This window comes from Salvia miltiorrhiza, unplaced genomic scaffold (assembly GCF_028751815.1).
Source record: "Salvia miltiorrhiza cultivar Shanhuang (shh) unplaced genomic scaffold, IMPLAD_Smil_shh original_scaffold_419_1, whole genome shotgun sequence".
NCBI lineage: Eukaryota > Viridiplantae > Streptophyta > Magnoliopsida > Lamiales > Lamiaceae > Salvia > Salvia miltiorrhiza.
This window is the reverse complement of record NW_026651545.1, coordinates 64,838-91,798: the sequence shown is the minus strand read 5'-3', so window position 1 is coordinate 91,798 and position 26,961 is coordinate 64,838. Positions and strand designations below refer to the sequence as shown.

Genomic DNA, 26,961 nt, shown 5'->3' with positions numbered 1-26,961 from the left:
TAGTCCAAATTAACATTTACACAATTATAATACAATTACACCAGTAACATATACTGGAATATAGACCACTTTTGGTCCCAGCTCCGTATATTATTCTAAATTTATTGACTCAATAAAATCTCCAATAGAGAATTTACAACGAATTAAACTAGTCAATAGTTTTACTCTTTATTTCGAGAAGCATCAAATTAGAAAGTGGGGGACAAACTGTAATGGAAAATTTTCGTACAGTCCATTTAAATAAATATTCACAGCCCAAATATTCAGCACAGTCCAAAAATGGAATTAATTGAAATTAATTCAGCCCATACGCTAAGACGTTGAGGCCCAATCGCACCAAACCCTAGAAATGATTTGCGACTTCGAGGAGAATGCAGGCCAAGGAGATGATCCCGTAAATATCGGAACAACCAGGATTTCGCGGAGGTCCCGAAAAAATCCTAGCCGTCGAGATACCACAGTATATAAGAAAATTAACTAGGCCACTCGACTTATCCAATCATTCACGCTCTAGCACGATCTCTCCACTTTCTCTCCTATCTCGCTCTAAATCCGCCTCCACGCTCTCAATCCAGGGGATCCCGGCAACCAGGTCATCCAGGACGACCCGGTGACCCCGACTGATTGCTGAACAACTCTATACTCCGTCAATCAGATCGCTCTGATCTAACCATTTATTTAATATATTTCAATTCTTGTCAATACGATTACTTATACCGTTACTGACTTGAGCGTCGGAGGCCCTTCCATCGACACCCCACCGGTGTTCCTAGAAGGGCTTTAACGTATTTGTGGTTTCAGGTTGCTAGTGCCCACCGTCCAGGACGACCCTGACATTCTTATCCGTAATTGTTGGACGTATCCCTAACAATGCTCACCCCTTATCTTTTCAGTTTTGCAGTTCCAGCGTCGAAGTGGCCATGGAAGTTGAGAATGACTAGGGATAAGGGATTTACATTGAACATTTTAGTTGAATTTGTTAAGTTTTAGTTTATCGTTTTATTTTTATTTTTATCTTATGTTGCTACTTTAGTTTTGACAAGTTGATTTTGAATTATTTTAAACTTTGATAGTCAAGAAATTTTATTTTTATCTATTAGTTCTTCAAGATTTTAAATTGAAAAGTTTATCAAAATTGGGCTGTCACAAAAGATATTTGTAAAGATTAAAAATAACAATAAAGTGTGGAGTCATGTCTTAAAAAAAAGTGTTACTCCCCACGTCCTTGAAATATCTTCCTAATAGGAGACAACACAAATTTTAATAAAAACTAATTGTATATTTGATGAATGGCAAAAGGATCCCACAAATTAAAAAAAAGTGATGATATAAAAAGTTATGATAATGACTAATGGACCAATTAAAATGAAAATTGGTAGGTATATTTGTGGCAATTGGTATAAATATGTGATAATTGTAAGCATAATAATTAGTGAAATTATTTCAAAAAATCAATTAGAAAAATGTTTCGAGGATGAAAGAAAATAAAAATAAAGGAAGATGATTCATAGATGAATGGAGTATAGTTTTTATGGACGTTAAAAAATAAAAACAAAAATTATAATTTTGGTAAATGGAGAAAGAATAAATTATGACAACTTATTAACTTTTATCACAGCATCATGCAATGTGACTCGCACAGACACAATTACTTATAAGCATGAAAATTTGAAGAAATTGCTAAAACAAAGGGGACCAGCTAATTGAAATGTAGGGTAAAATGTCTATTTCTCGTCAAAAAGTAGAATGAATATGTTGCTTGCTAATAATTACTATGAAAAGTTGAAAAGACTTTATTAAAATGGTTTGGCTATGGTCCATAAATAGAGAATAGCACCTCATTTCATAGTGAAGAGATCAAAATACAATTTATAAATTTCTGTTTTTTACGTAAAGCATAGATATTATTATAATTCAAACCCTATGATTAGTTTAGAAATAGAGGATAATTATTTATTTTCACCATGTTAGAAATTGACTGCTCATACAATTTTTTAACATTTACAAATGTCCTAAAAATTAAAATTTAAAATATCACACCATTGTTTACTAAAACTATTTTTTATGAGAGCCGTTGTTTACTACTCCGTGAGTTCCATCACGAATGTTCCACTTTTCATAATCGGATGTCTCATTCTTTATTTCAAAATATATTCTCTCTTTATGTTTAATATTTAAATAATTATATCAAGTTATCAACCAATTTTATATATTTTCTACATGAAAAAATAATATCCGTGTCTAAAAGTAACAGAATCTTCTTTATAATAGGATTAACCCTTAACCTATGTGGCATATCTAGAATCTCACCATTTCAAAATTTACCATATATAATCTTCATCATTTATTAATTAATAACTATTACATTCTATTTAAAGATTCATTAATCATAATAAATATAATTAATAATAAATGTATAATAATAATAATAATAATAATAATAATATTAACTTACATATAATCTAAATTAATAAATTTTATTATTTATTTTATCTCGATAAAAATTAGATTTACATGTCTGACAAGAAAAAAAATTATATAATTTATTTACAATAAATGATTTTAATTGAATGTTAGTGATTAGATGTATATCTGTTATTAATTTTATATTTCTCAAAAGCGTATATATTATATGTATATGTTGCAATATATTATACTGTATGAATTTATATATATATATATATATATATATATATATATATATATATATAATATTTATCTTCTTAATTTTCAATAAAATCAATTTTAAATTGAGTTTGAATTGAGACATGCACGTGTATGTAAATTATAAACGGGTTCGGTCATTGATTTACATGTTTAAATAATAAGGCACAAATTCTATAACTTGATTACTCTAAAACAAAATCTTATTTTATGTCTATCAAAATAATTAAAATTTATTTTTATTTTTTATAAAATATATCCGTACATTTTATTTGTATAGGGAAGAAAAATATATTTTTCATATCTAAAAACTTTATTTGTTTCAGTTTCGTCAATAATAATAATAATAATAATAATAATAATAATAATAATAATAATAATAATAATAATAATAATAATAATAATAATAATAAATTATGAAATTAGTAATGCATATGATTCTATAGGGTGGTTCAGACGAGATGATGCCCAGATGAAATAAAATCTTCAATATTGACTTTTTTTTCAAAATATTATTAAATAAAATTTTATATAAAAAGAATATTTATTATTCTAACAAAATGTTAACATTTAATTGTGGAATATCATTCAGATTAATATAATTTCAACTATATTACATTAAATTAAATAAATTTAAAAATAATTTATATATAAATAATTATTTATACAAAAATAATACTCCCCCGTCCCCCAAAATTATGCATGGAAGTTTGTAGTAATGATAGTGGATAAATGGTCCTACGGTGAGAGTATTGTTAAATAGATTATGAGTAAATAGTGTAAGTTAAAATGATAAAATTGTAAGAATTATATGTGTGGTAGTAGTGTCTAAAAATAAGGTATGCATAATTTTGGGGGCCAGTACCAAAAAGAAAAAATATGCATAATTTTGAAGGATGAAAGAAGTAACATATAATTTAAATAATAATTTAAAATAATTTCCCGTCGAAATCGAATTTCGACGGATTACGCACTAGTATTTAGAATAGGTTGAAAAAAGTAAAACTTTACTGTTAAATTAAACTATTATAGCATCACACTACCAAATCTAGTCAGTGACAGTTACCAAGAAAATACCAAGTTCTTTTTCTTTCTTTTTTCTTCCACATCAAGTTCTTTTCTCACCAATAAAATGCCTAAATTCTGAAATATTTTAAGATATTTAAATATACATGAAAATTTTGAAAATAAATACCCCAATAATTTATTACATCGACACTCCGAAAATAATAAACGAATTGAATAGTAGTGTAAAATCAAAACATCCAATCCTATCAAAATTCTAAAAGATAATACTCTGCTCCAAAGATTTTATGATTGTAAAGTAGAAAAAATCATCCAATCCTATCAAAAATTTGAAAAAAAGAAAAAAAAAAAAATCAATCCTACTATACAATATCAATTCATCGAAGATCTATGGCAGAATAACAAAACTCTTAAAAAGAAGTAAGCAGATGTCAAATTGATAAGCAATAATCGAATAAAAAAGAGCAGAATTATGAATTATTCACTGGACCTGGCGCCGCCGGCACTGGATTAGGCGGACTAAACGCCGGCGGCGGAGCCGCCGAGACCACTGCAGGAGGCGGCGGGTAGACCGTGGGCATCGGCGGCGGCGGAGAAGTCAATGCCGGAGGAGGCGGAGACAAATCCGGAACACTAGGACTCGAATTATCACTCGGCGGCGGTGGCGAATCCGGAACAGTGGAGCCTGAACTCTCACTCTGCGGCGGGGGCGGCGGATTCGAGTTGCCGGAAGGATTAGGAGTGGCCGAGCTCGGATTGGAATCCGGAGCGGGGAAAACGATTGGAGCTGTCTCCGCGCACGAATCGGAGTAGCAATCGTGCGATTTTTTGCGAATTCCGTGATGCCTGAGCAGCGTGAACCCCAGGACGAGCCCGGTGATGACGAGAATCGCGACGATGAAGACGAAGATCTTCGTCGCTTTGCCGACGTAACACATTCTTCCGTCCCCAAAATTTTCGAGTTTCGATTGGTGCGGCGGAATTCTGCTCAAAATTTGCAGTTGGGGAAAGGCATTTGTGAATTTGTGGGGGCAATGATGAGCTGGTGAGTGTGTGTGTGTGTGTGTGTCTTTTTGTATTTATGCGTGGAGGAAATGGTGGTTTTGCATTCCTGTTTGGGAATTGTATGTATGTATTTTTCCTGCTTTTCTTTTTCACCTTTTTTTTCTTCTTCTTCTTGCCTTTGGTCATTGGTGGAGTGAAGGAGACGATTGAGGGGGGTGGGTGGGGGGGGGGGGGGGGGGTGAGCACTATCACGTGAAGGCCATGGAAGGGGAATCTGAGACTGAGAGGAGAAACTGCTGTTAGTTTAGCTGTGATTTTTGGATGTTTCTTGATTAATTATTATTCATTTTTTTGGTAATGCTGAAATGTTTGATTTAAATTGGTATTATGTCATGAGAGGATATTGTTAAAATATTGAAGTCCAAGATAAATTATATTTTGTAGGGTGAACAATTTTTATAGACTATATATTAGTCGAGATTGTTTAAGATTGAACCAACCCAAAATTATTGGAGATAAATTTGTTAAAGTTCAAGATTAATCCTACATATATAGTCTCAAAATTAAACTTCGGCCAACCAAATAATATACTAGTACTCCATTACTTTTTTTGTACACAAAAATTATTCCTAATTTTTATTTTTGGGTTCTTCCACAAAACTTCTTCCTAATTCTTCTTTGAAAATAATCAGGCTAACTATTATCATTAAAATTTCTACATATTTATACATATTCTCATTAATAGACTTACATAAATTCACTTACTATTACTTCATTTGTCTCGCGAAACTTGAGCAATTTCTTTTCGGCACGGATTTTAAGGAATTAGTATTTTATGTGTTAAATGTGGTAGGTGAAAAAGTGAATAAAGAGAAGATTAAAAAATTGCCATATAAGGAAATTGCTCAAACTTCGCGGGATAATCCGAAAAAAAATTCTGCTCAAGTTTTGTGGGATGGAGGAAGTACCATTTTTTTTTAAATGTGGAACCCCTTCACCGCTCACCAAATACACAATTAATTTTCTTTAAATTCATGTGTATTTTACTGAGAAATAATTACTTCACTCATCAAATACACGATATTTTTTTTAAAATCCATATACACTTCATTAAAAAGAGTTTTTGTGAAGGGATGCAATATATTATATCATGAAACTAGATCTTATTTGATCTACTAAGAGGGTGTTTGGCTAATCTTATTTTAAAAGGCTTATAAGCTCCAAGAGCTTATAAGATGTTTCAAGAGCTTATAAGATGTAATTTTTAAGAGTTTATAAGTTGTCAAAGTGTTTAGATAATTGAGCTTATAAACTAGAGAGAGAATTTTTTGTTAGAGAGAGAAAATCGAAGAAAAATGAACTTGAATGATATATAATGAAAATAATAAATTATAGTTGAAAAATATTTGTAAGATGATTGTTGCATATGAGATTATAAAAAAATAAGTTGGGGTAGAGGAGCTTATTTTTTGGGGAGCTTATAAACTCTTGGAACTTATTTTTAGAGCTTATAACTTGTTTGGAAACTTATTTTACCAAACACTTTGGAGGAGCTTATACGCTCCTAAACAACTTATAAGCTGTTTTGAGTTAGCTTATAAGCTCAGCCAAACACCCTCTAAATCGAACACAACGTATAAAGATGGCTCGTGTGTGTTGAACTTAAATAAGAATAACATATAGTATGTGTGTTTGAGTATAGTGTAGTTGGTCTAAATACTGGAGAGGATGTTTGTTTGCAAATATTTATGAGATAAATATTCAAATATATTTCGACTACCATTCTTTTTTTCAGTGTTATTACGAACCATCATTAATTTTGACTAATTTATAGTCAAATTAGAAGAAACTATGCAATATTTTTTGCACTTGAAAACTAAATAGAATATCACGAATTTGACATTACACTACATATGTAAAATGATTTTTTTTTCAATGCTTGAACTTGGAACTTTTGGAATGGTGCCAAAAAACTTCCGACATTATTAAGTGGAGATCTAGTGTTTGTTTGCAGTAATTTAAGATTGAATTCTTATAGTATATTCATATAACTTGAAAAAATATTAAAAATAAAGGAAAGGAAAGATAATGAGAAATGAGTTGACTATTTTTCCCATGATTCATTCCATGGACTACAATTTTTGATGAAAAGTATTACCCATGATGCAACTTGGGGAAATAAGCCAAATCCATTCCCTATGGCTATATGTACTACAATTATTAAAAATAATAATAAAATAAATAAACCTTTCCGGTGATGATAAAATCTTAGGCATTTATCCACCTTGCCATTGAAGTCACAATATGAGGAAAAATAATAAAATCATACAAATGTGCAGTGCACCAAATCAACAAAGAACCCCTTTCATCTCAACACAACAAATCCCTTATTTATAAGAACATTAAGAATAAAAAAATGAAAGCAAATTTATACTCCCTCCGTCCCACTGTATCTGAGACTCTTTCTATTTTGGGCGTGAGACTTTTTCCTTTTTGGGTAAAAGTTTTTCCCTTTAAACACATTTTCACTTTTTCACCTATACACAAAATAATCTTTCTTAATTCTCGTGCCCCAAAAAAATGTCTCACTTACAGTGGGCCGGAGGGAGTACAACATTAGACAAATTCTTGATGTTTCGAAGTCCTCAAAGAAATCAATGCATCTATCTCATTGTGCACATGAAAAGTTAAAACATAATTTCAAATTCATCCCAACAAAAAGAAGTAATCTGCAGCGGATCAAATAACATTCACAAATAAAGATGAGAACCCAATCCAGCTTTAAATGACCAGATTGAAACAGATTTAAAGCAAAATTTCCAAGAACTATCTCTAAAAGAAGGGGACAGCAAAAGAAAAGGTACAACATGCACTTTATGTTAAAGAGATCATAACATAAACCACCAATTTTCTACTGCAAATGATTTGGCAACTAAAACAGGAACCCCAGTGGAGAGATCTCACAGTGCATAATGAAATAACAGAGATAGGCTTAAATCGTTCAACCCGATTTTCTAGCAACGAGCTGAACACTATGTCTGTAGCTTCACAGATCATCAATCCGTATTTATTACAATTCTTGAGGTAAAGCAAGAACCCTAATGGAGAGATCTAACACAGCATAATGCAGAAACTAGGATAGGCTTTTAAAGCGTTCAACCCAAATTCTAGCAATGAGCTAAACACCATGTCTATCAGCTTCACAGAGATCTCATGGAGAGATCTAACACAGCATATGCAGAAACTAGGATAGGCTTAAAGCTTTCAACCCGGATTCTAGCAATGAGCTAAACTCTATGTCTATCAACTTCACAGAGATCTCATGGAGAGCTAAACACTATGTCTATCAGCTTCACAGAGATCATCTATTCGTATTTAATTCTTGAGGTAAACCAGGAACCCTAATGAAGAGATCTCACACGACATAATGCAGAAACCGGGATAGCCTTAAAGTGTTCAACTCGATTTTCTAGCAACAAGCTAAACATTATGTCTATCAGCTTCGCGGATCATCTATTCGTATTCATTACAATTCTTGATGTCTCTCGACTGAACATAAACAAGACAGCGATCAAGAACTCGAGTATGCTTCTATAATAGAGAAACTAAAGTTGATTACTCGACTGAACATAAACAAGACTACGATCAAGAACTCAAGTATGCTTCTATAATAGAGAAACTAAAGTTGATGAAATTGAATTCACTAAACTATAGCTATGAATCTTCCTTCAAATTCATGAACATAACCTAACAAATCCTCTGAGCAATATGCAGAATTTTCCCCAAAATCATGTACACACAAAGAAGCTCGAAATAATTAAACACATATTTTTCAACGGAATCTCAATCCACACAAAGCATTCAAATGTGCCAAATCAATTTGATTTCACAAAGAATGATTCATCTGTTTTCAAAGAATTAGGTTATGTCAAGTGTGAAAGATAAGACAACAACAATTTACAGAGAAATAATTAAGAATTAGAGAGAGAGAGTTTCAGTAGCTAACTCTCAACTTTCATGACGATTCTAGTCCTCCTCTCCCCGGCCAAAACCACGCTCTTCGCGTCGACGAACCGCGATTTCTGGAACAATTTCACAATCTGCGCCACCTCCTCCGCCCCACACTCCTCCACGGCCACCACGCAGACGCCGCCGCGCCTCACCGTGCGCTCAATCTGCCCCACGTACCTACCCGGGAACAGAGCCAGATCCAGATACGCGCCAAACCCTAGATCGAAAATCCCGTCGAAAAACGGCAGATTGTGCGGATCCGCGCGGCTCACCAGCGGCGGCCACTCCACCACCTCCACCCCCGTCACGTCCTCGACGCCGGAATCCCTGAGGGCCCGGACCGCGTGGCCCGGCCCGGCGGAGACGACCAGCACGTGCGAGTGGTTCGCGATGTGGTTTCGGGCCCGGAGGGTTTCGAAGAAGGAGGCGTAGGAGGCAACGGCGACGTTCCAGGCCTTGGTGGACCAGACGCGGCGGTTGCGCTTCTCGACGGTGGTGTAGGCGCGGGGGTGGAAGTCGCAGGTGGATTTGGGGAAACGGGTGTGGGGCTTCGGGTTCGGGTCGGACGGGTCGAAGCAGGTTTGCGGCGTTTGGATGGAGAGGAGGAGGAGGATTAGCGTGGCCGCGGTTATGGCGGCGACGGAGATTCGATTGAGGAGCCTCTGAACGTGCTTCTCCATTGATGGATTAGCTGAAATCGGAGATGGAGCTTCATCAATGGATTCAATTTGCTATACGACGTCGTTACGCAGATTTGGGCTATGCGTCGTCGTTTTGGAATGTTTTCACTTTTCGCTGTAGATTTAATAGATTTATTAATTTTGTGCATAGTAACATTTTTTTTATATAGTCCGTTGACCTTTGCATTTATCAACTTATCTTCTCCCGATTGAAAAAGAGAATCAATTTTATCTTCACTACCAAAAAGTTGGCCCAAAAAATAAAACATAAGATTACAAGACCAATGAAATGAAGGACCCTTTGAATTTGGTATGTTTTTATGGTATTTCAATTTCGTATCTGGCATTGTTAAACACGTGTTAAATTACGATAAAGAAGGAGAAATAAAACATATTAATTTTTTTCAAAATCGTGTCTACGTCATTAAAATCGAAGTAAAATCCAATAATACTAAACCAATATAGTATACAATTATAGGTAACTACGTGTCAAAATTTTAAGGTTAATGTACAATGCGCTCGACATAGCATAAAATTTGAATGTACGGACAAAGTAAAACACAAAAATCATCCGTCCGAGTATAAAATTTGAATGTACGGACAAAGTAAAACACAAAAATCATCCGTTCAAGCAAAGTACAAAAAATGTACGGAAAGAGAAACATGTAATTGGATAAAAATATATATTAATATATATGTGTGTGTGTTTGAATAATGGTATTTACAATTGTCTCAATAAACATCCAAACGGTGCAAACTCATGTCTGTAAATAGCAAGCAAACCACGTCGCTCCCTCTTCCCATAATTAAAAAAACAAAAAAATGTTTTTACAATTATTGCATAACATGTAGTTTTTTATCATTTAATAATAATTAATAAAAAGTAAGTTAATCTTTTTAATTCATTAATCAAAATAAAAAAATATCCCATAAAAGAAAAAAAAAATACTCTCTCCATCTCAATTCAATATGTCATGTTTCCTTATTCAGACGTCTCAATTCAATAGGTCACTTTCTAAAATAGAAAGTAAATACATATATAGCAAATATCTTCATGTAACTCATTATTTACATCAAATGATATTGTATTTCACACATAATTATCTTTTCATTATTTCTCTCACCTACTTTTTGGACATATCTATCATCAACAAAAGTTAATTTCACTCTCCTATTTTATTGTAAATTATTTATTTTTTAATATTCGTATTTAAGGCTTGTGACCTATTGAATCGAGACGGAGCAAGGGAGTATTTACGACGTTCACATGAAAAACAAAAGCCGTTGGAGCATCCACTCCTTTTGCATTTAGATTGTGTAATTAAAAGCTATTCAAATCCCCTTTCGGCTTCTTGATAATGTAAATTCAAATTTAAATTAATTACAAACGAATACTTTCCTTAAAAAAAGGCCATTTAGACACTAGGCAACACTTGTTAAGAAACCAAATCTCAAATACACAGCCAAACCAGATTCTCTCATCACTATGAAGCAAAAAAACAAATCATCACACATAGAGAGCATTTAAATTATAGCTTAGCTCAACATTTAATTCATTTGGCCGTACATAATCTTTTATTTATGGCCCCATAAATGGCTACAAAATTCACATCGTTCCTCTAATTTATGCTCTTCCTCGAGATCTTCCTCCTCCTCTTCTTCTTCTTACGACGACGACACCCACCATGGGGCGCAAGAAGCTCGCAATGAGGCGAATCGACAACCCTACTTCCCGACAACTCACTTACACGAAGCGCAAGGATGGCATCGTCAAAAAGGCCGGCGAGCTCTCGGTTCTATGCGACACGGACGTCGCCCTCATCATGTTTTCGCCCTCCGGCCGCCTTACGAGCTTCGCTAGCAACGGAAGGTTTCCTTTTTGTCTTTATATGTCTCTACATTTGCTTGTACTCAAAATTAAACTCCCTCTAAGTATATTCTGAGTAATTTGATTAGTTGTTGGAGATATCAAAATTCGTGATCATCGATCCTTTAGATTACATAAAAAAAAATTACTATAGCAAACAAGGTTAAAATTAAATGTTTGATAATTTGAAACAAAATTTTAGTAGCTCAATGAGAATGATAACACTAGAAATATTTACACTTTCAAATCTCAATAGGAACACAAAATTAATTGTTTTAAATTAAAGTGACAGAAGATTTAATTTTAATAGATCTATACGTTATAAATATTGTACATGGTTTGCCAATTGAACTATTTTTTAATTTTTATTTTCTTGCAGAATTGAGGATATCTTCCTTCGTTTTGTTGACAGGCCTGATGAGCTAAGAGGAGGGTAAGTTGTGAAATCATTCATTTATTAATCTGATTTCATAAATACATTTATTTTCTTTATTTTTTAAAAAAAATATATTAAAAAAATATTTTTGTTTGTATTGCAGGCCTATTAATCACGAAGAGGTGCATATTCATTTGCCGAGCTTTTTGAAAATTGTATTTGAAATTTTGAATTGAAGAATCTTTACATATCTAAGCATTATTATTAATTATTGTTGTTTTTTTTTATTATTATTATTACGATTGACAAATAAATTTCATTATGTAGTTCTTGTCTCAAAAGTTGAAGCAGTTGAAGTATGAAGGTGAAATGCTGGAAAAGATAGCCATGTAAGAAGCCCTTATGCTTTTAAGCTTTACCTTCACTTTATTGTTTTTATATAATATATATATTTAAAAATAAACATTAATATTGCAAAACAAAATATTAGTATTATTTTTAACGATTTTATTTTTTTTACTTGACATGAATGTTCAATCACCTCGCCGATTTTGCTGGCCAACAAGTTCAGTATTGAGGTAATTTACACTAGCTAATTCCATCACTACTTTCAATTCGATTTAAATAGAAATTTAATGGTTTAAATTGGTTTTTGCATGGGTGTTTATAGTCTTCTTTTATAAATAATTACAAACTTAATTTTAAGATATAATTTGGGGATTAGTCGAGGCACAAAGTGCCAAACCAATGTATTGTTTATACTAAAAATTTTCCGTATAATATTTTATGTTATGATTTTATATTCTTAATTAATAACCTAATTCAACTATTTTTGTTATATTCTTATAAATAATTTGTCAAATTAAAATGGACTATTTTTCAAATTTAAGAAGTGACCTATTAAAATGGACTTTAATATTTTAAACTGTCATTTGTATGTTGAAGTAGTGTCATTGTGAAGCTAGTTTCAACATAAAACCGATTTCACAAGAGCTTTTGTGATTTAATTGTCAATCAAAGCGATAATTTATACTACAAAAGTATGTGTCTTTTTGCGAAAAGATGTGTGTTTTTTTTTTTGTTTTGAAATAAATGATATAAGTAAATAAAGAAATTCAAACACTACGGAGGAATATGGTGTGTGCCCTTTCATAAAAGAGTGCAAGGTATAACCACCATTTTGTAGCTTCCACGCAGGGACGGATCTAAAGGCCAGGCACCCCAGGCCGTCGCCCGGTCAAATTTTTTTTTGTTACCTATAAATGTATGATTTTAATTTTTTTTTATCTATATATGTTAATCTCGCCCGGTCATAATTGTGTCATTTCAAATAATTATTCAAGATTCAACTCGTTTTCTTTATTAAAACTTTATTAGAATCATCCGGTGAAATCTCGCCCGGTCATTATTAAATTTCTAGATCCGTCCCTGCTTCCACGCGTCGTCATGCATAGGTCACATGCATCCATAAATCCTACACATTATAAAATCTACTACATTTAATAGTTCTAGTAATTTTCGAATATTAATTAACTGTTCATTCATCTAAAATCGAATTAGAATACATAAATATATTAAATTCATCTATTTTAAACATAATTAATACCTAATCTAAAATTTATTACTAATGAATTTAGATGGAATAAACATTTTTTCCAACAGGAACTTGAAGAGAAACTAGACAAACTCAACAGGAAACAACGTGAGTCGCAGGAAAAAATGAGGTTATACATTTACTAGTATATATTTTCTTTATATTATTACAATATCAGGAAATTAATAAATTGTTTTTCTTTTTTTTTGTGTTTTTTGGCAGGTATTATGAACCTAATGTTGAGAAAATCAATTCAGCTCTAGAAGCAGGAGTTTACCAGCAGTTTCTTGCTAGCGCTATTCAGCGTATACAATTGTCAAAGGTGAGTTATTCTTAAAAAATATACATCAAAATTTGATTTTATGTCCATTTTTTAGTTTGAATTTAACAATATATTATAAATATAGTCGGCATTTATCTCTACTATTCACTTTATAGCTCGAATCACAATTTTCAAAAAACTTACAGAAGATTTCATTGGATTTTCAGCATTTGAAAGAGCTTTTTCAGGTTGTTTGTAGACATATAATTGATTTTGAGACGTCAGTTTAAATTGGTCGGAAAAATTTACTTTGGATATTAAGTAAACAACGAAGATAATATATGTTATATTTGTAATATTTATAAGTAATAAATAAAAAGTCACTGTCGGATTCAAATTCGGGATGTAATTTAAGAGTTGAACTTGGGTAATTTTTAACTGATTATTGATTTCCAATTAAATAGAGCTGAATAAACTCAAATGAGCAAAATGCAAGCTTTATTTTACACTCTAACGTATAGTATAAAATATAGGAATGTCAATCGGGTCAGCCCACCGGGTTTTCGGGCTAGCCCTATCGGGTTCCGAGTTAGTCGGGTGCGGGCTAATCGGGTTGGAGATTTTTTCGAGTTGTAAATCTTCAACCCTAACCCTAAATTTTCGGGTTTCGGGCTAGCCCATCGGGCTAATCATGTTAAAGGCGTAAAAATAAAATTATCATTTGTATTCTATTATTTCTAATGATCTAATGTATAATATATAAAATATACATAGATATTAAATATATAAATTATATAGCAAATCATGAAATGCAAAAATATAAGATATTAAAGATTGCATAAACAAAATTATATTAAAATGAGATAGTAAAATTTAACATGTATCAATGCACTAGAATCAATCTAAATTATTATTGAATAATTAGTGGATTTGCCATGCACGTCTCATTGACAGAAAAAAAAAATTCGTATAACTTTAAAATGAGATACTAATAATTAATTTCTAACTAATGAGATACTAATAATCAATTTCTACAAAAAAATTCGTAATTAATTTCACTTTTTTTAATGAGATTGCACACACACACACATATATATTCTAACTAATTAATTTCACTTTTTTTAATGAGGCTACATATATATATTTAAGCAAATACCATAGATCTAAACATTGCAGAAGTTGTAACTGGATGCATCAGTCACAATTCTGTCAGTCCACCGGGCCAGCCCATCCGATTTGCGGGCTAGCCCTATCGGGTTCCGGGTTAGTCGGGTGCGGGCTAATCGGGCTGGAGGTTTTTTCGGGTTGCGATTTTTCAACCCTAACCCTCTAATTTTATCGGGTTATTCGGGTCGGCCCACGGATTTCGAGCTGCATTGACATCCCTAATAAAATACGGTCATTGACAACGAATTTTTAGCAAACAATATTAATAAATAATTTGATGTGATTTTCATTTTTCAAGCAACTTCATTATTAATTATATTTATATAATCAACTTTGTATTCATCCTGTTTGTAGGCCAAACTGCTAGGAAATCAACTTGTTCATGAAAGGACTGAAAATGTTGAGGTAATATAGTTATTATTACGGTATAATTGCGTGAAAATACACAAACTTTATCAAAAATTCATATTTGACGCGAAGTTAGGATTTTACATTTTAATACACCAACTTTCGTTGTTGTCCAAATTTGACACGACTTAATTCTTAAAAATTCAAAAATAACCCGTTTTTGTAAATAATTATACAAAGACCCACTTATGTTATTATTTGGGACATTTAAACCAAAACAAGATATTTCCTTATGATGTTTTCTTTTAATCTTTGATCCGCGCCTAAAATGGTTTAAAAGAAAACATCATAAGGAAATATCTTGTTTTGGTTTAAATGTCCCAAATTATAACATAAGTGAGTCTTTGTATAATTATTTATAAAAATGGGTTGTTTTTTGAATTTTTAAGAATTAAGTCGTGTCAAATTTAGACAACAACGAAAGTTGGTGTATTAAAATGTAAAATCCTAACTTTGCGTCAAATATGGATTTTTGGCAAAGTTTGTGTATTTAGGTGCAATTTTTCCTATTACGGATATTATTATTATTATGCAATAAACATTTTATTACTCTTTCCATCTCAATCGACATGGCCTTTCTTCGGCACCGTTACGTATAAGAGTAAGATAGTATAAAGGTGTGTGACTCTTTATTTAATGAAGTGTAAAGTAATTACAATATATATATATATATATATAGTGTGATTCTAGAGAACACTACATTATTTGTGAGAATGTGAGAACCATCAAATCTAATGCATCAAATGTAAAAATTAATGCATGCATTCACTGTTAAAATTAATGCACTCAAAAAAATAAAAAAAATTGCTCCCTTCAGGATTCAAACCCATAATCTGCATTTATCCAATAAGATGATGCATTCATCGTAGATCTTGATAATCGAATAACTGAAAATGATTCTTCGTTCTTCTTTTATTCAGTGGTTCTTTCTCGAACCTCTCCCTATATACCTATATATCTCCCTATATATATATATATATAATTATTATTGTTAAGCCTGAAAAGGGGGTTGCATTTTAGGTGCAGGCAGCATCATCGATGCAAATGGATGATGCAACTTCATTAACTGATCAGACTGTTGAAAGAAACCAAACCGGGTAACTATTTAGTTCTTTTAACATATAATTATTTATTTAAATTAAGATAATATTGTAAATTATAAGAAAATTGCAATCAAATACACAAATTTTCATCCACTTTTTATTTTGTATATGAACTAAAAATTGTGTCTCCAAATATACATAATATTTCAATTATTTTGATTTTTCACGCGCGGTTATTAATTCTTTCCAAATTAATGTTATTGTGGCTAACTAAAGTTAAATATCCAATTACATTGTTTAAGCTATATAAATATTTAAGGCGTCAACTTCAACATTAATTTGAGGACATTTGACACTCGTATAAAGAATTAAAATAATTGAGAGTTTGCTCTCCTTTCGAAGAAAAATTATTTAATTCCCGTGCAAAAATCAAATTCAAGTGAAAATCGTATATTTAGGTGAAATTACTCCTTAAATTATAGTATATAAATTTGCTTTCTTTTTCTAGATGCTAATAATTTATACATCATAATTTAAATATTATCTTAAAATATCAATATTCTCCACTATCTAAACTTGATTTTATTAATTTACTTTTTCAGGATGAATTCAACCATATTGGATGAAAATCAAAGTGGTACAAGCTTAGCTGCAGGGCCTCATCTTAGCCTAGGCTTCATTGAAGCACAAATGCTGTGGAATAAGCATGGGATTCTTTGAAATTTTATAATTTGTTTGATAAAATAAGATAAATTATGCAAGACAATGATTATATTATTATTGGCTTTTGTGAAACAACCAAATGGGTATATATGTCATCAATTTGAATTATGTAGTCTTACAGACTTACAGTGGAATGATATCACTCGAAAATACTATGTAAACATTCAAAGAATAGATTAGGCATTTTATATACTTTTTATCTTTTTTTTTTGGGTTAATAGTAGGTTTTACCTATTCTGGACAAAAATAAAAATATATCCACACAAGCTAAAATACATAAATACTACATATTTTTTATTAAATTTAATATTTATACCCTTAAAAAAGAAAAGAAATTCCCTAGTACGTGAGTCCCCTCATCAGTCATCTCTCCCCCATCCCTCTCATCTTCTCTCTCTGCCGCCTTCCCCCCTCCTCCCTCCGCCTCTCGCCACGTGCACCCCCACCTGGACTGGACGCGTTGCGCTGCGCCTCCGTCTCCATATCTCTCTCTCTCTCTCTCTCTCTCTTTCTCTCCAGATCTGCATGGCGTGCCTCTGCATGCCTCGATGTGTCGCGCCGCACCGAGCCGCTCCTCTGTCTCGTCTCGCCGTGCCGCGCCTTTGCCTCTGTTCGCCTCATATTTGAATTGATTCAGTGCTCAACAGTTCAATGCTCGATGATCAAGTGTCGAGCAATAGTTCAAATTGAACTATTGCTCGGCGCTCGATGCTCGACAGTCTATGCTCGACAATGCTTCAGTGTCGAACAATGCACGAAATGGTACATACAGATAAAAATGTCCTAAATGGGTATAATTTATTATTTTGTAAATGGTGGGTATGTTTTAGGTTTTATATTTTAAAAAGGATACTATATCTCATTCCCCCCTTCTATTTTGATTTATTTATTCAAAATTTAACTCTATATTTTCATTTCCTGCCTGAAAATAAATAAATTTAGATTTGAAAAATATGTGAATTCCTTTTTTACTAATAAAATTTGCTCCATTCGAATCAAACTATACATTATACTATACGGACTGGTTGGAATATATAAATCAAATATATAGTTCCTAATTCTAAAACAAATGCTACTTTGGATTTCCAATTTCAAGATCTATTTGTTTGATAATGTAAAAAATATATTTAACTTTCTTGATAATTTGGCATTTACTAAACTTTTGCCCACATATATTAATCTTATTTTATGACAATGGAATCTACATAACATTGTCATGTATAATTTGATAATGATTACAAATTTTGACATAAAAATATCACTCATCTATTCACATATTAATTTATCATCACGTAAAACCGGATGCGAACAATATAAAAAACACATCGACAAGATTATGATAAAGTTTCGTGAAAATATGTTCACATGTGAGAATGCACGTGAAGACCAGTTTAATTAAGATCTATTAATCTCAATCAAGATTTATTAGTCTCTAATTTGAATACAAACAATATCACAAGAAACCATTTCCAAAATTATAAAGGGTTAAGTATCAAATAAGCCCCTAATGTAGAGGTCATTATCACATTTAGATCCCTATAGTCGAAGTTGGGCCAACTAAACCTTCAAACTGCCTAATTTCAAACAATCGAGCCCTCGCCTCTAATGGTCAGTTGACGCTGTTTGTTTTCGTTTTTTCTTTTTCTTTTTTTATTCAGTGGACCCCACAATTAAAGCTTCAAGGGGAAGGCAAGCCGCCGGTACCGCCGCCTACGCCAGGGGAATCCGCCGCCAACAGCGGAGAAGCCGCCACCAGCGCCGTCGAAGCTACTGACGTCGCTAGGGATAACACCGCCTACTCCAGCAAGGCCACCTTGAGGCGTGGTGCCGATAATGCCGCCTACGCCAACACCACCAGGTATGTCGGGTATGCCGTTGGCGCCCATTCTGCCGCCGCCGCCGCCAAAAGGTATGCCGTTGTCGCCCACGCCGCTGAAGCTGTCCACATTGCCGTCGCTGAGGTAGTTATTTTGGTCGGCGAGGCCTGCGTCCCCAGTTGGTTCAGAGATAGATCCAAATCGGAGAGGTGGTAGATGTAAGAGATCGAGACCGGGATGGAGCCGTTGAGCTTGTTCTTGCTGAGCAAGGCCCGGCTCAGCATCCTCAGTTTCCCGAAATTCTGGGGATGGTGCCGAAAATTTGGTTGTCGCAGATGTCGTGATGCATGAGCGAGGAGAGGTTGGTGAGCGAGCGGGGATGGTGTCGAAGAGATAGTTGTCGGCGACGTTGAGCACGCTGAGGCGCCGGCGACGTTGAACACGTTGAGGGGGCTGAGGTGGCCGATATTGGCGGGGATCTCACCGGAGATCTTGTTTGCGATGAGGTCGAGGATTCGGAGGAAGGGGAGGGAGGCGATGCAGGGGGATGGGGCCGGAGATGCCCTTCCAGTCGGCGATGGTGAGGCTGGAGAGGCGGGTGAGCTTGCTGATGGTGAGGGAGATGTAGCCGGTCATGTAGCCCGTAGATCGGGGAGGAGGGGTCACCGAGCTGAATGGAAATTTAGGAAATGAAAAGAAATGGTGGAAGAGTGGGGCCCACCTATTCAAATTTTAAAAAATTAAAAAAAAAAAAAAAACTGATAGCGTTAAGTAGACATTAGAGGCGATGGCTCGATTGTTCGAAATTAGGCAGTTAAAGGGGTTTAGTTGGCCCAACTTCGACTATAGGGATCTAAATGTGATAAGGGCATCTATGTTAGGGGCTTATTTAATACTTAACTCAATTATAAATATGCCATTAACTGTGATATTGAAGTCGAACATGAGCATTATCCAATGAAATTAAACGTTAGAAACTCTGACACAAATATTTTATATTTAATTATATAGTTATTTATGAATACAATATAGATCCAACATGAAAGAATTATGTACCGTAAACACTACAAAAAAAAGGTAAACTGCGACGGAATTAACAACAAAAATAAATTTCGTCATAAAATTACAATGGACTAACGACAGATTAACAACGATTTATATTTTCGATAATTAACGATAAAATTTTCATCGAATCTACTACGAAAATATTTTAACGACGGAATTAGCTACATAATATATGTCATAAGATTTTACTACAAAATAATTCCGTAGTTAAAACTAAGGAATATTAATTATTTAAATAATTTAAAAATTAATGATGAAATTATTGCATAATTAAAATAAAGAATACATATTATTTAAATAATTAAAAATTAACGTCAGAATTATTCTGTAGTTAAAAATAGAGAATATATATTATTTAAATAATTAAAATTCAGCAATAGAATTATTTCATAGTTAAGAATAAAGAATTTATATTATTTAATTAATTAAAATTTAGCGACATAATTATTCCGTAGTTAATAAATAAAAAATAAATTATTTAATAATAAAAATTAACAATAAAATTATTCCTTAACTAAAAATAAAGAATATAAATCATTTAAATAATTTAAATTTAACGACAGAATTATGCCGTGGCTAAAACTAAAGAATGTAAATTATTTAAATAATTAAAAATTAACAATAGAACTATTTCGAAATTAAAATTATTAATTATTTAAATAATTTAATTTTAATTACGAAATTATTCCATCGTTAAATTGCATACAAAATACACCCCATTTTCATCCTCGTGCGTATACGCCCTAATCAAAAAATCCTTCTTCGCTGCCGCTTGATCAAAATATAGGTTTTAAAACATAGTATAAATTAATTTCCTTTGGGACCTATAAATTCATTAATATAGAAATATTAATATATCGATAAATTAGGAATTTATTAATATATAGAGTATTTTCTTCATTTCAACAATTATAATTTTAGATCATATGCAAAAATAATGGAAAATAATGTTTTAATGTATTTTGAAATTAAATAAATTCATCTATCATTCAATTCGTTATAAATTAAATATTTTAACAAATTATCATAATATTCATTTATAATATTCTCTTAAAAATTTACTATCATTTTATTAAAAATTATTGAATTTTTTAATTGGTCCAAGTTGGGATAAAAAAAGGGTTAATAGCTAGAAAATACACGAACTTTCATCGGAATTGCATATTGCACACGACCTTCAAAAATAGCCAGAAAATACATCACCTTTTAATTTAGTTGCGACTAAATTAAAAGGTGATGTATTTTCTGGCTATTTTTGAAGGTCGTGTGCAATATGCAATTCCGATGAAAGTTCGTGTATTTTCTGGCTATTAACCCTAAAAAAAAAGACTATTAATTTAAATAATTTTCTATTTTATTGAGTATTACATAGACGTTTACGATATACTCAACCAATACGTGGAAATTTTCATCTTAAAAAATAGAAAAAAAAAATAATTTAGATAACAACATATATAAAATATACTATTTTTATAATTTCCTCTCTCTCTCTTCTCTCTCTTTGTTGTAGTAAGTTTCTTTGTTTCGTCATTGTCTTGTTCATTTCTCCATCTCACCTCCGAATTACATGCAGCATTTCAACGAACAAAACTCCCAACAGAAATTCGATTTCTAACCCAAATCGCTTCTTTTTCCCCCAAAATCCTCTTCACGAATCACATCAAAGAACCCTATCCGATTCACACCACCGTGAATCCGACTCCATTTTCAGATTAACGGCTCAATTTTTTCCCTTTCTTCAGTTTGGGGACCTGAGGAAAAAGGACATTTTTCTGGGTTCCGTTACGAAGAGGTACAGCCATATTTTGGGCGTTGAAGCATTGTTGGGAATTTTGTGACGTTGAATTGAACCCCCCCAATAAACAAAACAAAATATTGTTTATTTTTTTCGGAGTTTTCTCGGATGAATTAGCTGAAAGACTTCCGTTACATGTTTTCTCGTTCCCATTGTTTTAGGGCTCAAAATTAAAGCAGGAAGAAAAAAAAAATTCTTGTTGTTTATGCGCATGCATAGCTAGCTGTAGATGATGGGGCTATGCGTGTCGTTGTTGTTTGAGTTCAATCAAAATGAGGAAGGCAGCTCTGAGGGAAATGGATTATTGATTGTTTGAGAAAGCGATGGGCGCCAGATTTGTGGCCATTTTTATTGTTTTTATCTGTGTTTTTGCAGCGATTGATTCGGATGGAAAGAGGGAATTAGGGGAAAACTCTTTCGACAGCGAAGTTCAGGTTTTCGATCATCATACGGTTTGAAAATCCATCGCTATTTTATGATTTTTCTGTTTTTTTTTTTGGGTACTTATATAGAATGCATGATGTTTGTTTGCTTCTGCCATTGTATCTGTTGTTCTGCAATAATATATGCTCTGTTGATTGGAGAAAAAAATGCTTCTCTATCACTGTCAAGGAACACAAAACTATAACGCGTCTCGTGCAATAAATACATGCATTTGTGTGAGTTTGGGTGAAGTTTTACTTGCCCAAGTCGATGGAATTTACTTTGCAGAACATGAACTTGTTTTGGTGCTTTTGTAGAAAAGGGGTTATCTATGATGCTTATTTGTTTCAGCAATGTATGAGTTTTTCTGCAATAATATATGCTTTGTTGGTTAACGAAACACAAACTACAACCTGTCTCGTGTAGTTTATTCATGTTTGAATATGTATCTCAGTTTGCTCGAGTAGATTGAGTTAAATTTTTATAATTTTGGACTTATCTGTGATGCTAAAGGTTATCTGCATGTTTGTTTACCTCAAAACTCCAAATGAGAAGTATAAATGAAACAGAATTTAGTAATTTTAATTTGTGCCATTAATAAAAAGGAGTTTTCTGTTCCTATCCCGCTCGGTTAGGTTTCAAGAATGTGAATTCAAGCTAAAGTGTGTGTCATTGTGAAATGTAATCTTAACAAGAGTTACTTTTTGAATTTGTTTGAATATGATTATATGAAGGACTACATTTTTCTGAACTTAGATATCAATGAAATTATGTGTATAGAGCGTAACAGGGTTGTTTTGTTGGTATTTTCTGACAGGCCGAGCAAGTTTGGGATTATTGTAGTAAGAAGTTGAAATATAGCACCGAGGCTGCTAAGAACTTAGGTTCAGGTCTATCTCATTCAGCTGTTACAACATACAGTAGCGTCGAATTTGGTTCGAGTTTGTCAGTGAAAAGGACTATACAGAAGGCTATAGCTGATCTGCCTCCAAAGGAGAGGATAACAATTCTGAAATGCTTGAGAGACAGAAAATTCCCGTTGCAGGTCTTAAATGACGAGCAAAGGATTTTACTTGATGAATGCCAAAATCTGTTTTCTGGTTGGGCTGGTATTCCAAGAAGGTACCTGAGGCGTAAAATTGGCATGCGCCAAGTTTTACAAACTGCTTCAGACTCAGATTCTGCATCACCCTCTTCACCTACTTCAGAAGAATCAGAATCATCAGATATCGACTATCCTTCACCATTTGATCTCGACTACCCTTCACCATTAGATATCGACTACCCTCCAGTGGAAATGAAAAAATTTACACCTATGGCTTCACAAGACAGTGCTAATGATAACAGAATGTATCTTGTAGGTGCTGTGATTGCAAGTTCAATGGCAGGAATTGCTCTTGCAGCACTAGTCTTGTTTCTATGTGTAAATAAAGATAGGAGGGAAGATGAGCCGAAAGATGTGCAGAGAGACGACAAGCCTCTTCTCAACTTCAATGGTACTGACTCTCCAGGTATTGTAGAATCATGGTCGTGCTTTTTATCATACGAATGTGTTTCATTCTTCATAGCCATGGTATAACTTTCCAGGTTCTACAGAAAACAATCACCCGATGGGTACACCGAGTAGTTTCAATTTCAAGGCGACTTCGACTGTTGGCAGTTCAGTCGATGCTTACAGTGCTGCATCTCAAGCTGTATCTCCACTGCTAGATGATAATGGGGAGGCATATGTGAAAATCCCATTACCACTTCCTCCGGGGAGAGCAGCAGCGGCAGCTGCTGCAGCCGCTGCTGCTGCTGCTGCGGCTGCTGCTGGAACTGGAGCTGGAACAACAGCAGCAGCTGGTGGTGGTGGTGGTTCTTCCATGGGGATAATGGGAGCAGGAACAGCAGCTGCAGCGGGAGTCGAGGCAGGAGCAGCAGCAGGGGTTGTGGAAGGAGCTACAGAATCAGCAGCAAAGGCACCAGCACCACCACCACCTGCACCACCAGCACCACCTCCACCAGCAGTGGCGCCACCTCCTCCTCCACCGGTATTCGGAGCTCCAGCTCCTCCACCGCCTCCTAGAGGCGGTCGTCCACCTCCTAATGCACCTCCTGGTAAACCCCCTGCGTTGGGACCCCAGCATCGACGTAATTCAACAAATGAGTCCGTATCTTCGGAAGACTCCGTAGCCCCCAAAGCCAAGTTAAAGCCATTCTTCTGGGACAAGGTTATGGCAAGCCCAGATCATTCAATGGTCTGGCATGAGATCAAAGCTGGCTCTTTTCAGTAAGTACTTGCACTGGATTGTCTCTTGTTTCCGCATTTGTCATGTGAATCATGTAACTGTTTTCGAAACTTTCAGATTTGATGAGGAGATGATGGAAGCTCTGTTTGGATATGCAGCAGCTGATCAGAAGAAACATAAAAGAAAAGAATCAACTTCATCTGAATCTTCTTCTACCCCGCAGTTTATTCAGATTATCGATGCTAAAAAATCGCAGAACTTGGCAATTCTTCTAAAAGCATTGAATGTGACATCAGAAGAAGTCTGTGATGCCCTCATAGAAGGTGGTGTTTACAAGATTTTTCAATTATTTTCAAGAAATAAATTGATGTGAATAAATTCTACATGTTTGTTAATTAGTTTTTTCTTTTCAAACTTCTTGATGGAGTCTGTATATTTTGTTGACCAGGTAATGAGCTCCCATCAGAATTCATCCAAAATCTGTTGAAAATGGCACCAACGGCGGACGAAGAACTAAAGCTTAGGTTATATACTGGAGATCTTAATCTAATTGGCCCAGCTGAGAGATTTCTTAAGGCCTTGATTGAAATCCCATTTGCCTTTAAACGTTTGGAGTCATTGTTGTTCGTAAGCACGTTTCAGGAGGACTTCACTTCAGTCAAACAATCTTTACAAACTTTAGAGGTTTGTATGCAGTCCCCATGGATATATTTTATGTTGAATTCTTATAAAAGGTTTCCTCACATATATGAAAGCATATTGAATTCTATGAGGAGAAATTCATTTTGTTGGTACGTTGCACCAATCTGATGATTTATTATGTAAAGAGAAATAATCTTATGAACATTGACTAGGGATGCATTTCATTACCATTGGTTTTGGTACTTGTTAAAGCTCTTGAAACATGTTGCTCGACTCATGCATTGCGGTGCTTGTTTAGTTTCGTGTACTTTTAAATGTCAAGTGTTGGTTTTGATGAATAAACATTAGATCACCCTTTTCAGGCTGCGTGTGACGAGCTCAAAAACAGCAGACTCTTCCTGAAACTCTTGGAAGCTGTTCTGAAAACTGGCAACCGAATGAATGATGGCACCTACCGTGGTGGTGCTCAGGCATTCAAGCTCGACACGCTCTTGAAACTTTCGGATGTGAAAGGAACGGATGGGAAGACCACACTGCTGCATTTTGTTGTCCACGAAATTATTCGTGGAGAAGGAGTAAGAGCTGCTCGTAGAATGAGGGAGGGCGGGAGTTTGTCCAGTGTGATGACAGAAGATCTTCACGAGGATCCTTCCCATGACACGGAAGAGTACTACCGGAGCCTCGGCCTTCAAGAAGTGTCCGGCCTCTGCAGCGGCCTCTTGAACGTGAAAAAGGCAGCAGTGATTGACCGCGAGATCATAAGTGAGTACGTGACCAAACTCGGCCAGTCCCGTTTCAAGACTAAAGATTTTCTTGAGAATGAGATGAAGAGCTTGGATGAAGAAAGCAAGTTTCTTGAAACCCTCACTAGATTCATCGACCAGTGTGAGGCCGACGCTGCATGGCTCATGGAGGAGGAGAAGAGAGTGATGGACCTAGTGAAGAGCACTGGAGACTACTTCCACGGTAGGGCAGGCAGGGACGACGGGGGGCATCTCTTTGTGATCGTCCGTGACTTCTTATTAATGGTGGACAAGGCGTGCCAAGACGTGAAGAGCTCCATAAAACTGCCAAAGACGCACAGGAAAGACATCTTCTCACCATCATTATCACCTTCACCATCTCAAGGATCACCCCCGGCCTCCGAGACCACGCATGAGATGCAGTCGCGACTGTTTCCAGCAATGAGGGCGCGCCAACTTGACGATGAATTCAGCTCTGAAGATGATACCTAATCTTTTTCCAAGGTACGCAAAAATGAAGGGGACAATATGCTTACTTAACACATGAGAAATTATTCAATACATGTATATTGTCCTATAAATTTTGCGACACGTGACAGTTGGACCCACCATTTTTTATGGGAACTGGGAAGTTGTAGAAAATGGTAAGGTCCAACCGTCACGTGTAGCAAGATTAATGAGCCCACCACTTTTTATGGAAAATGGGAGAAGTTGTGGAAAATGGTGAGGTCCAACCGTCATGCGTCGCAAAATTAATGGACCCATCATTTTTTATGGGAAATGGGAGTGGAAAATGGCAATGTCCAACCGTCACGCGTTACAAAATTAGTGGGCCCACCATTTCTTATGGGAAATTAATGGGCCCACCATATTGTTTTATGGGAAATGGGAAAAGTCAAGGAAAATGGTGAGGTCCAACCGTCACGCGTCACAGAATTAATGAATAGATGTAGTACGTGTACATGTCCGATAGAAGTTCACCGATAACACAAGTTTCTATGCTCTTTTATTTTAGGTCATGTTTGAAGATGTTGGACTTTCTAAACTCGGTTGTCGTGGGACGGGCTCAATGCATCGGAGGCCAAGGACGACGGGCAGCCACAATGACAGAAGACATACACAGTGTGAAGAGTTGTGGGATTGATGGCTTTTGTGAACATATGCAGAAGAATTGATCTACAAAGTTGCTACTTATAAAAAACACCTGTTCTTCATGGTTGTTAAGAGGTTCAGTTCAAAACCTTAAATTTTTTGTCTCTCAAATCCGAATTTGTTGTTATAGGTTGTATAGCACAGTCTCAAATTTATACTATTTCATTATCTGTATCCAATCCTAATTTGGCTGTCTCCTTGGTTTCTTTTAAGATTTGTTCATGTTATATTAAGAATGTTTACTAATTGGAGCGAATATTATAATTG

General features: G+C 34.4%; 5 protein-coding genes across 7 annotated transcripts; 3 read left to right on the top strand and 2 right to left on the bottom strand.

Annotated features, from left to right (window-relative positions):
- Nucleotides 1-3,962: 3,962 nt before the first annotated feature.
- LOC131004522 (leucine-rich repeat extensin-like protein 3) lies at nucleotides 3,963-5,016 on the bottom strand. The gene has a single exon (XM_057931226.1). It carries the CDS (start codon nucleotides 4,626-4,628, stop codon nucleotides 4,161-4,163), a length of 468 nt encoding a protein of 155 aa, XP_057787209.1. The 5' UTR covers nucleotides 4,629-5,016; the 3' UTR covers nucleotides 3,963-4,160.
- A 3,680-nt stretch (nucleotides 5,017-8,696) lies between these two features.
- Nucleotides 8,697-9,386, bottom strand: LOC131004551 (uncharacterized). The gene has a single exon (XM_057931259.1). The coding sequence runs from the start codon at nucleotides 9,384-9,386 to the stop codon at nucleotides 8,697-8,699; it is 690 nt and encodes a 229-aa protein (XP_057787242.1).
- A 1,627-nt stretch (nucleotides 9,387-11,013) lies between these two features.
- LOC131004525 (agamous-like MADS-box protein AGL104) lies at nucleotides 11,014-12,082 on the top strand. The gene is made up of 4 exons (XM_057931228.1): nucleotides 11,014-11,256; nucleotides 11,633-11,686; nucleotides 11,793-11,811; nucleotides 11,957-12,082. The coding sequence occupies exons 1-4, from the start codon at nucleotides 11,072-11,074 to the stop codon at nucleotides 12,020-12,022; spliced, it is 324 nt and encodes a 107-aa protein (XP_057787211.1). The 5' UTR covers nucleotides 11,014-11,071; the 3' UTR covers nucleotides 12,023-12,082.
- A 1,213-nt stretch (nucleotides 12,083-13,295) lies between these two features.
- LOC131004524 (uncharacterized) lies at nucleotides 13,296-16,938 on the top strand. Its single transcript, XM_057931227.1, has 5 exons — nucleotides 13,296-13,353; nucleotides 13,446-13,545; nucleotides 15,007-15,057; nucleotides 16,081-16,157; nucleotides 16,706-16,938. The coding sequence occupies exons 1-5, from the start codon at nucleotides 13,349-13,351 to the stop codon at nucleotides 16,821-16,823; spliced, it is 351 nt and encodes a 116-aa protein (XP_057787210.1). The 5' UTR covers nucleotides 13,296-13,348; the 3' UTR covers nucleotides 16,824-16,938.
- Nucleotides 16,939-21,221: 4,283 nt separating this feature from the next.
- LOC131004517 (formin-like protein 3) lies at nucleotides 21,222-26,868 on the top strand. Of its 3 annotated transcripts, XM_057931219.1 has the most exons (8): nucleotides 21,223-21,500; nucleotides 21,665-21,955; nucleotides 22,744-23,437; nucleotides 23,514-24,198; nucleotides 24,275-24,480; nucleotides 24,606-24,841; nucleotides 25,162-26,046; nucleotides 26,558-26,868. In XM_057931219.1, exons 2-7 carry the CDS (start codon nucleotides 21,827-21,829, stop codon nucleotides 26,032-26,034), a joined length of 2,823 nt encoding a protein of 940 aa, XP_057787202.1. In that variant the 5' UTR covers nucleotides 21,223-21,500; nucleotides 21,665-21,826; the 3' UTR covers nucleotides 26,035-26,046; nucleotides 26,558-26,868. The 3 variants fall into 3 exon arrangements, with proteins under 3 accessions (XP_057787204.1, XP_057787202.1, XP_057787205.1); XM_057931221.1 differs by having other exon boundaries at nucleotides 21,222-21,955; nucleotides 23,523-24,198; XM_057931222.1 differs by having other exon boundaries at nucleotides 21,224-21,937.
- Nucleotides 26,869-26,961: the final 93 nt, after the last annotated feature.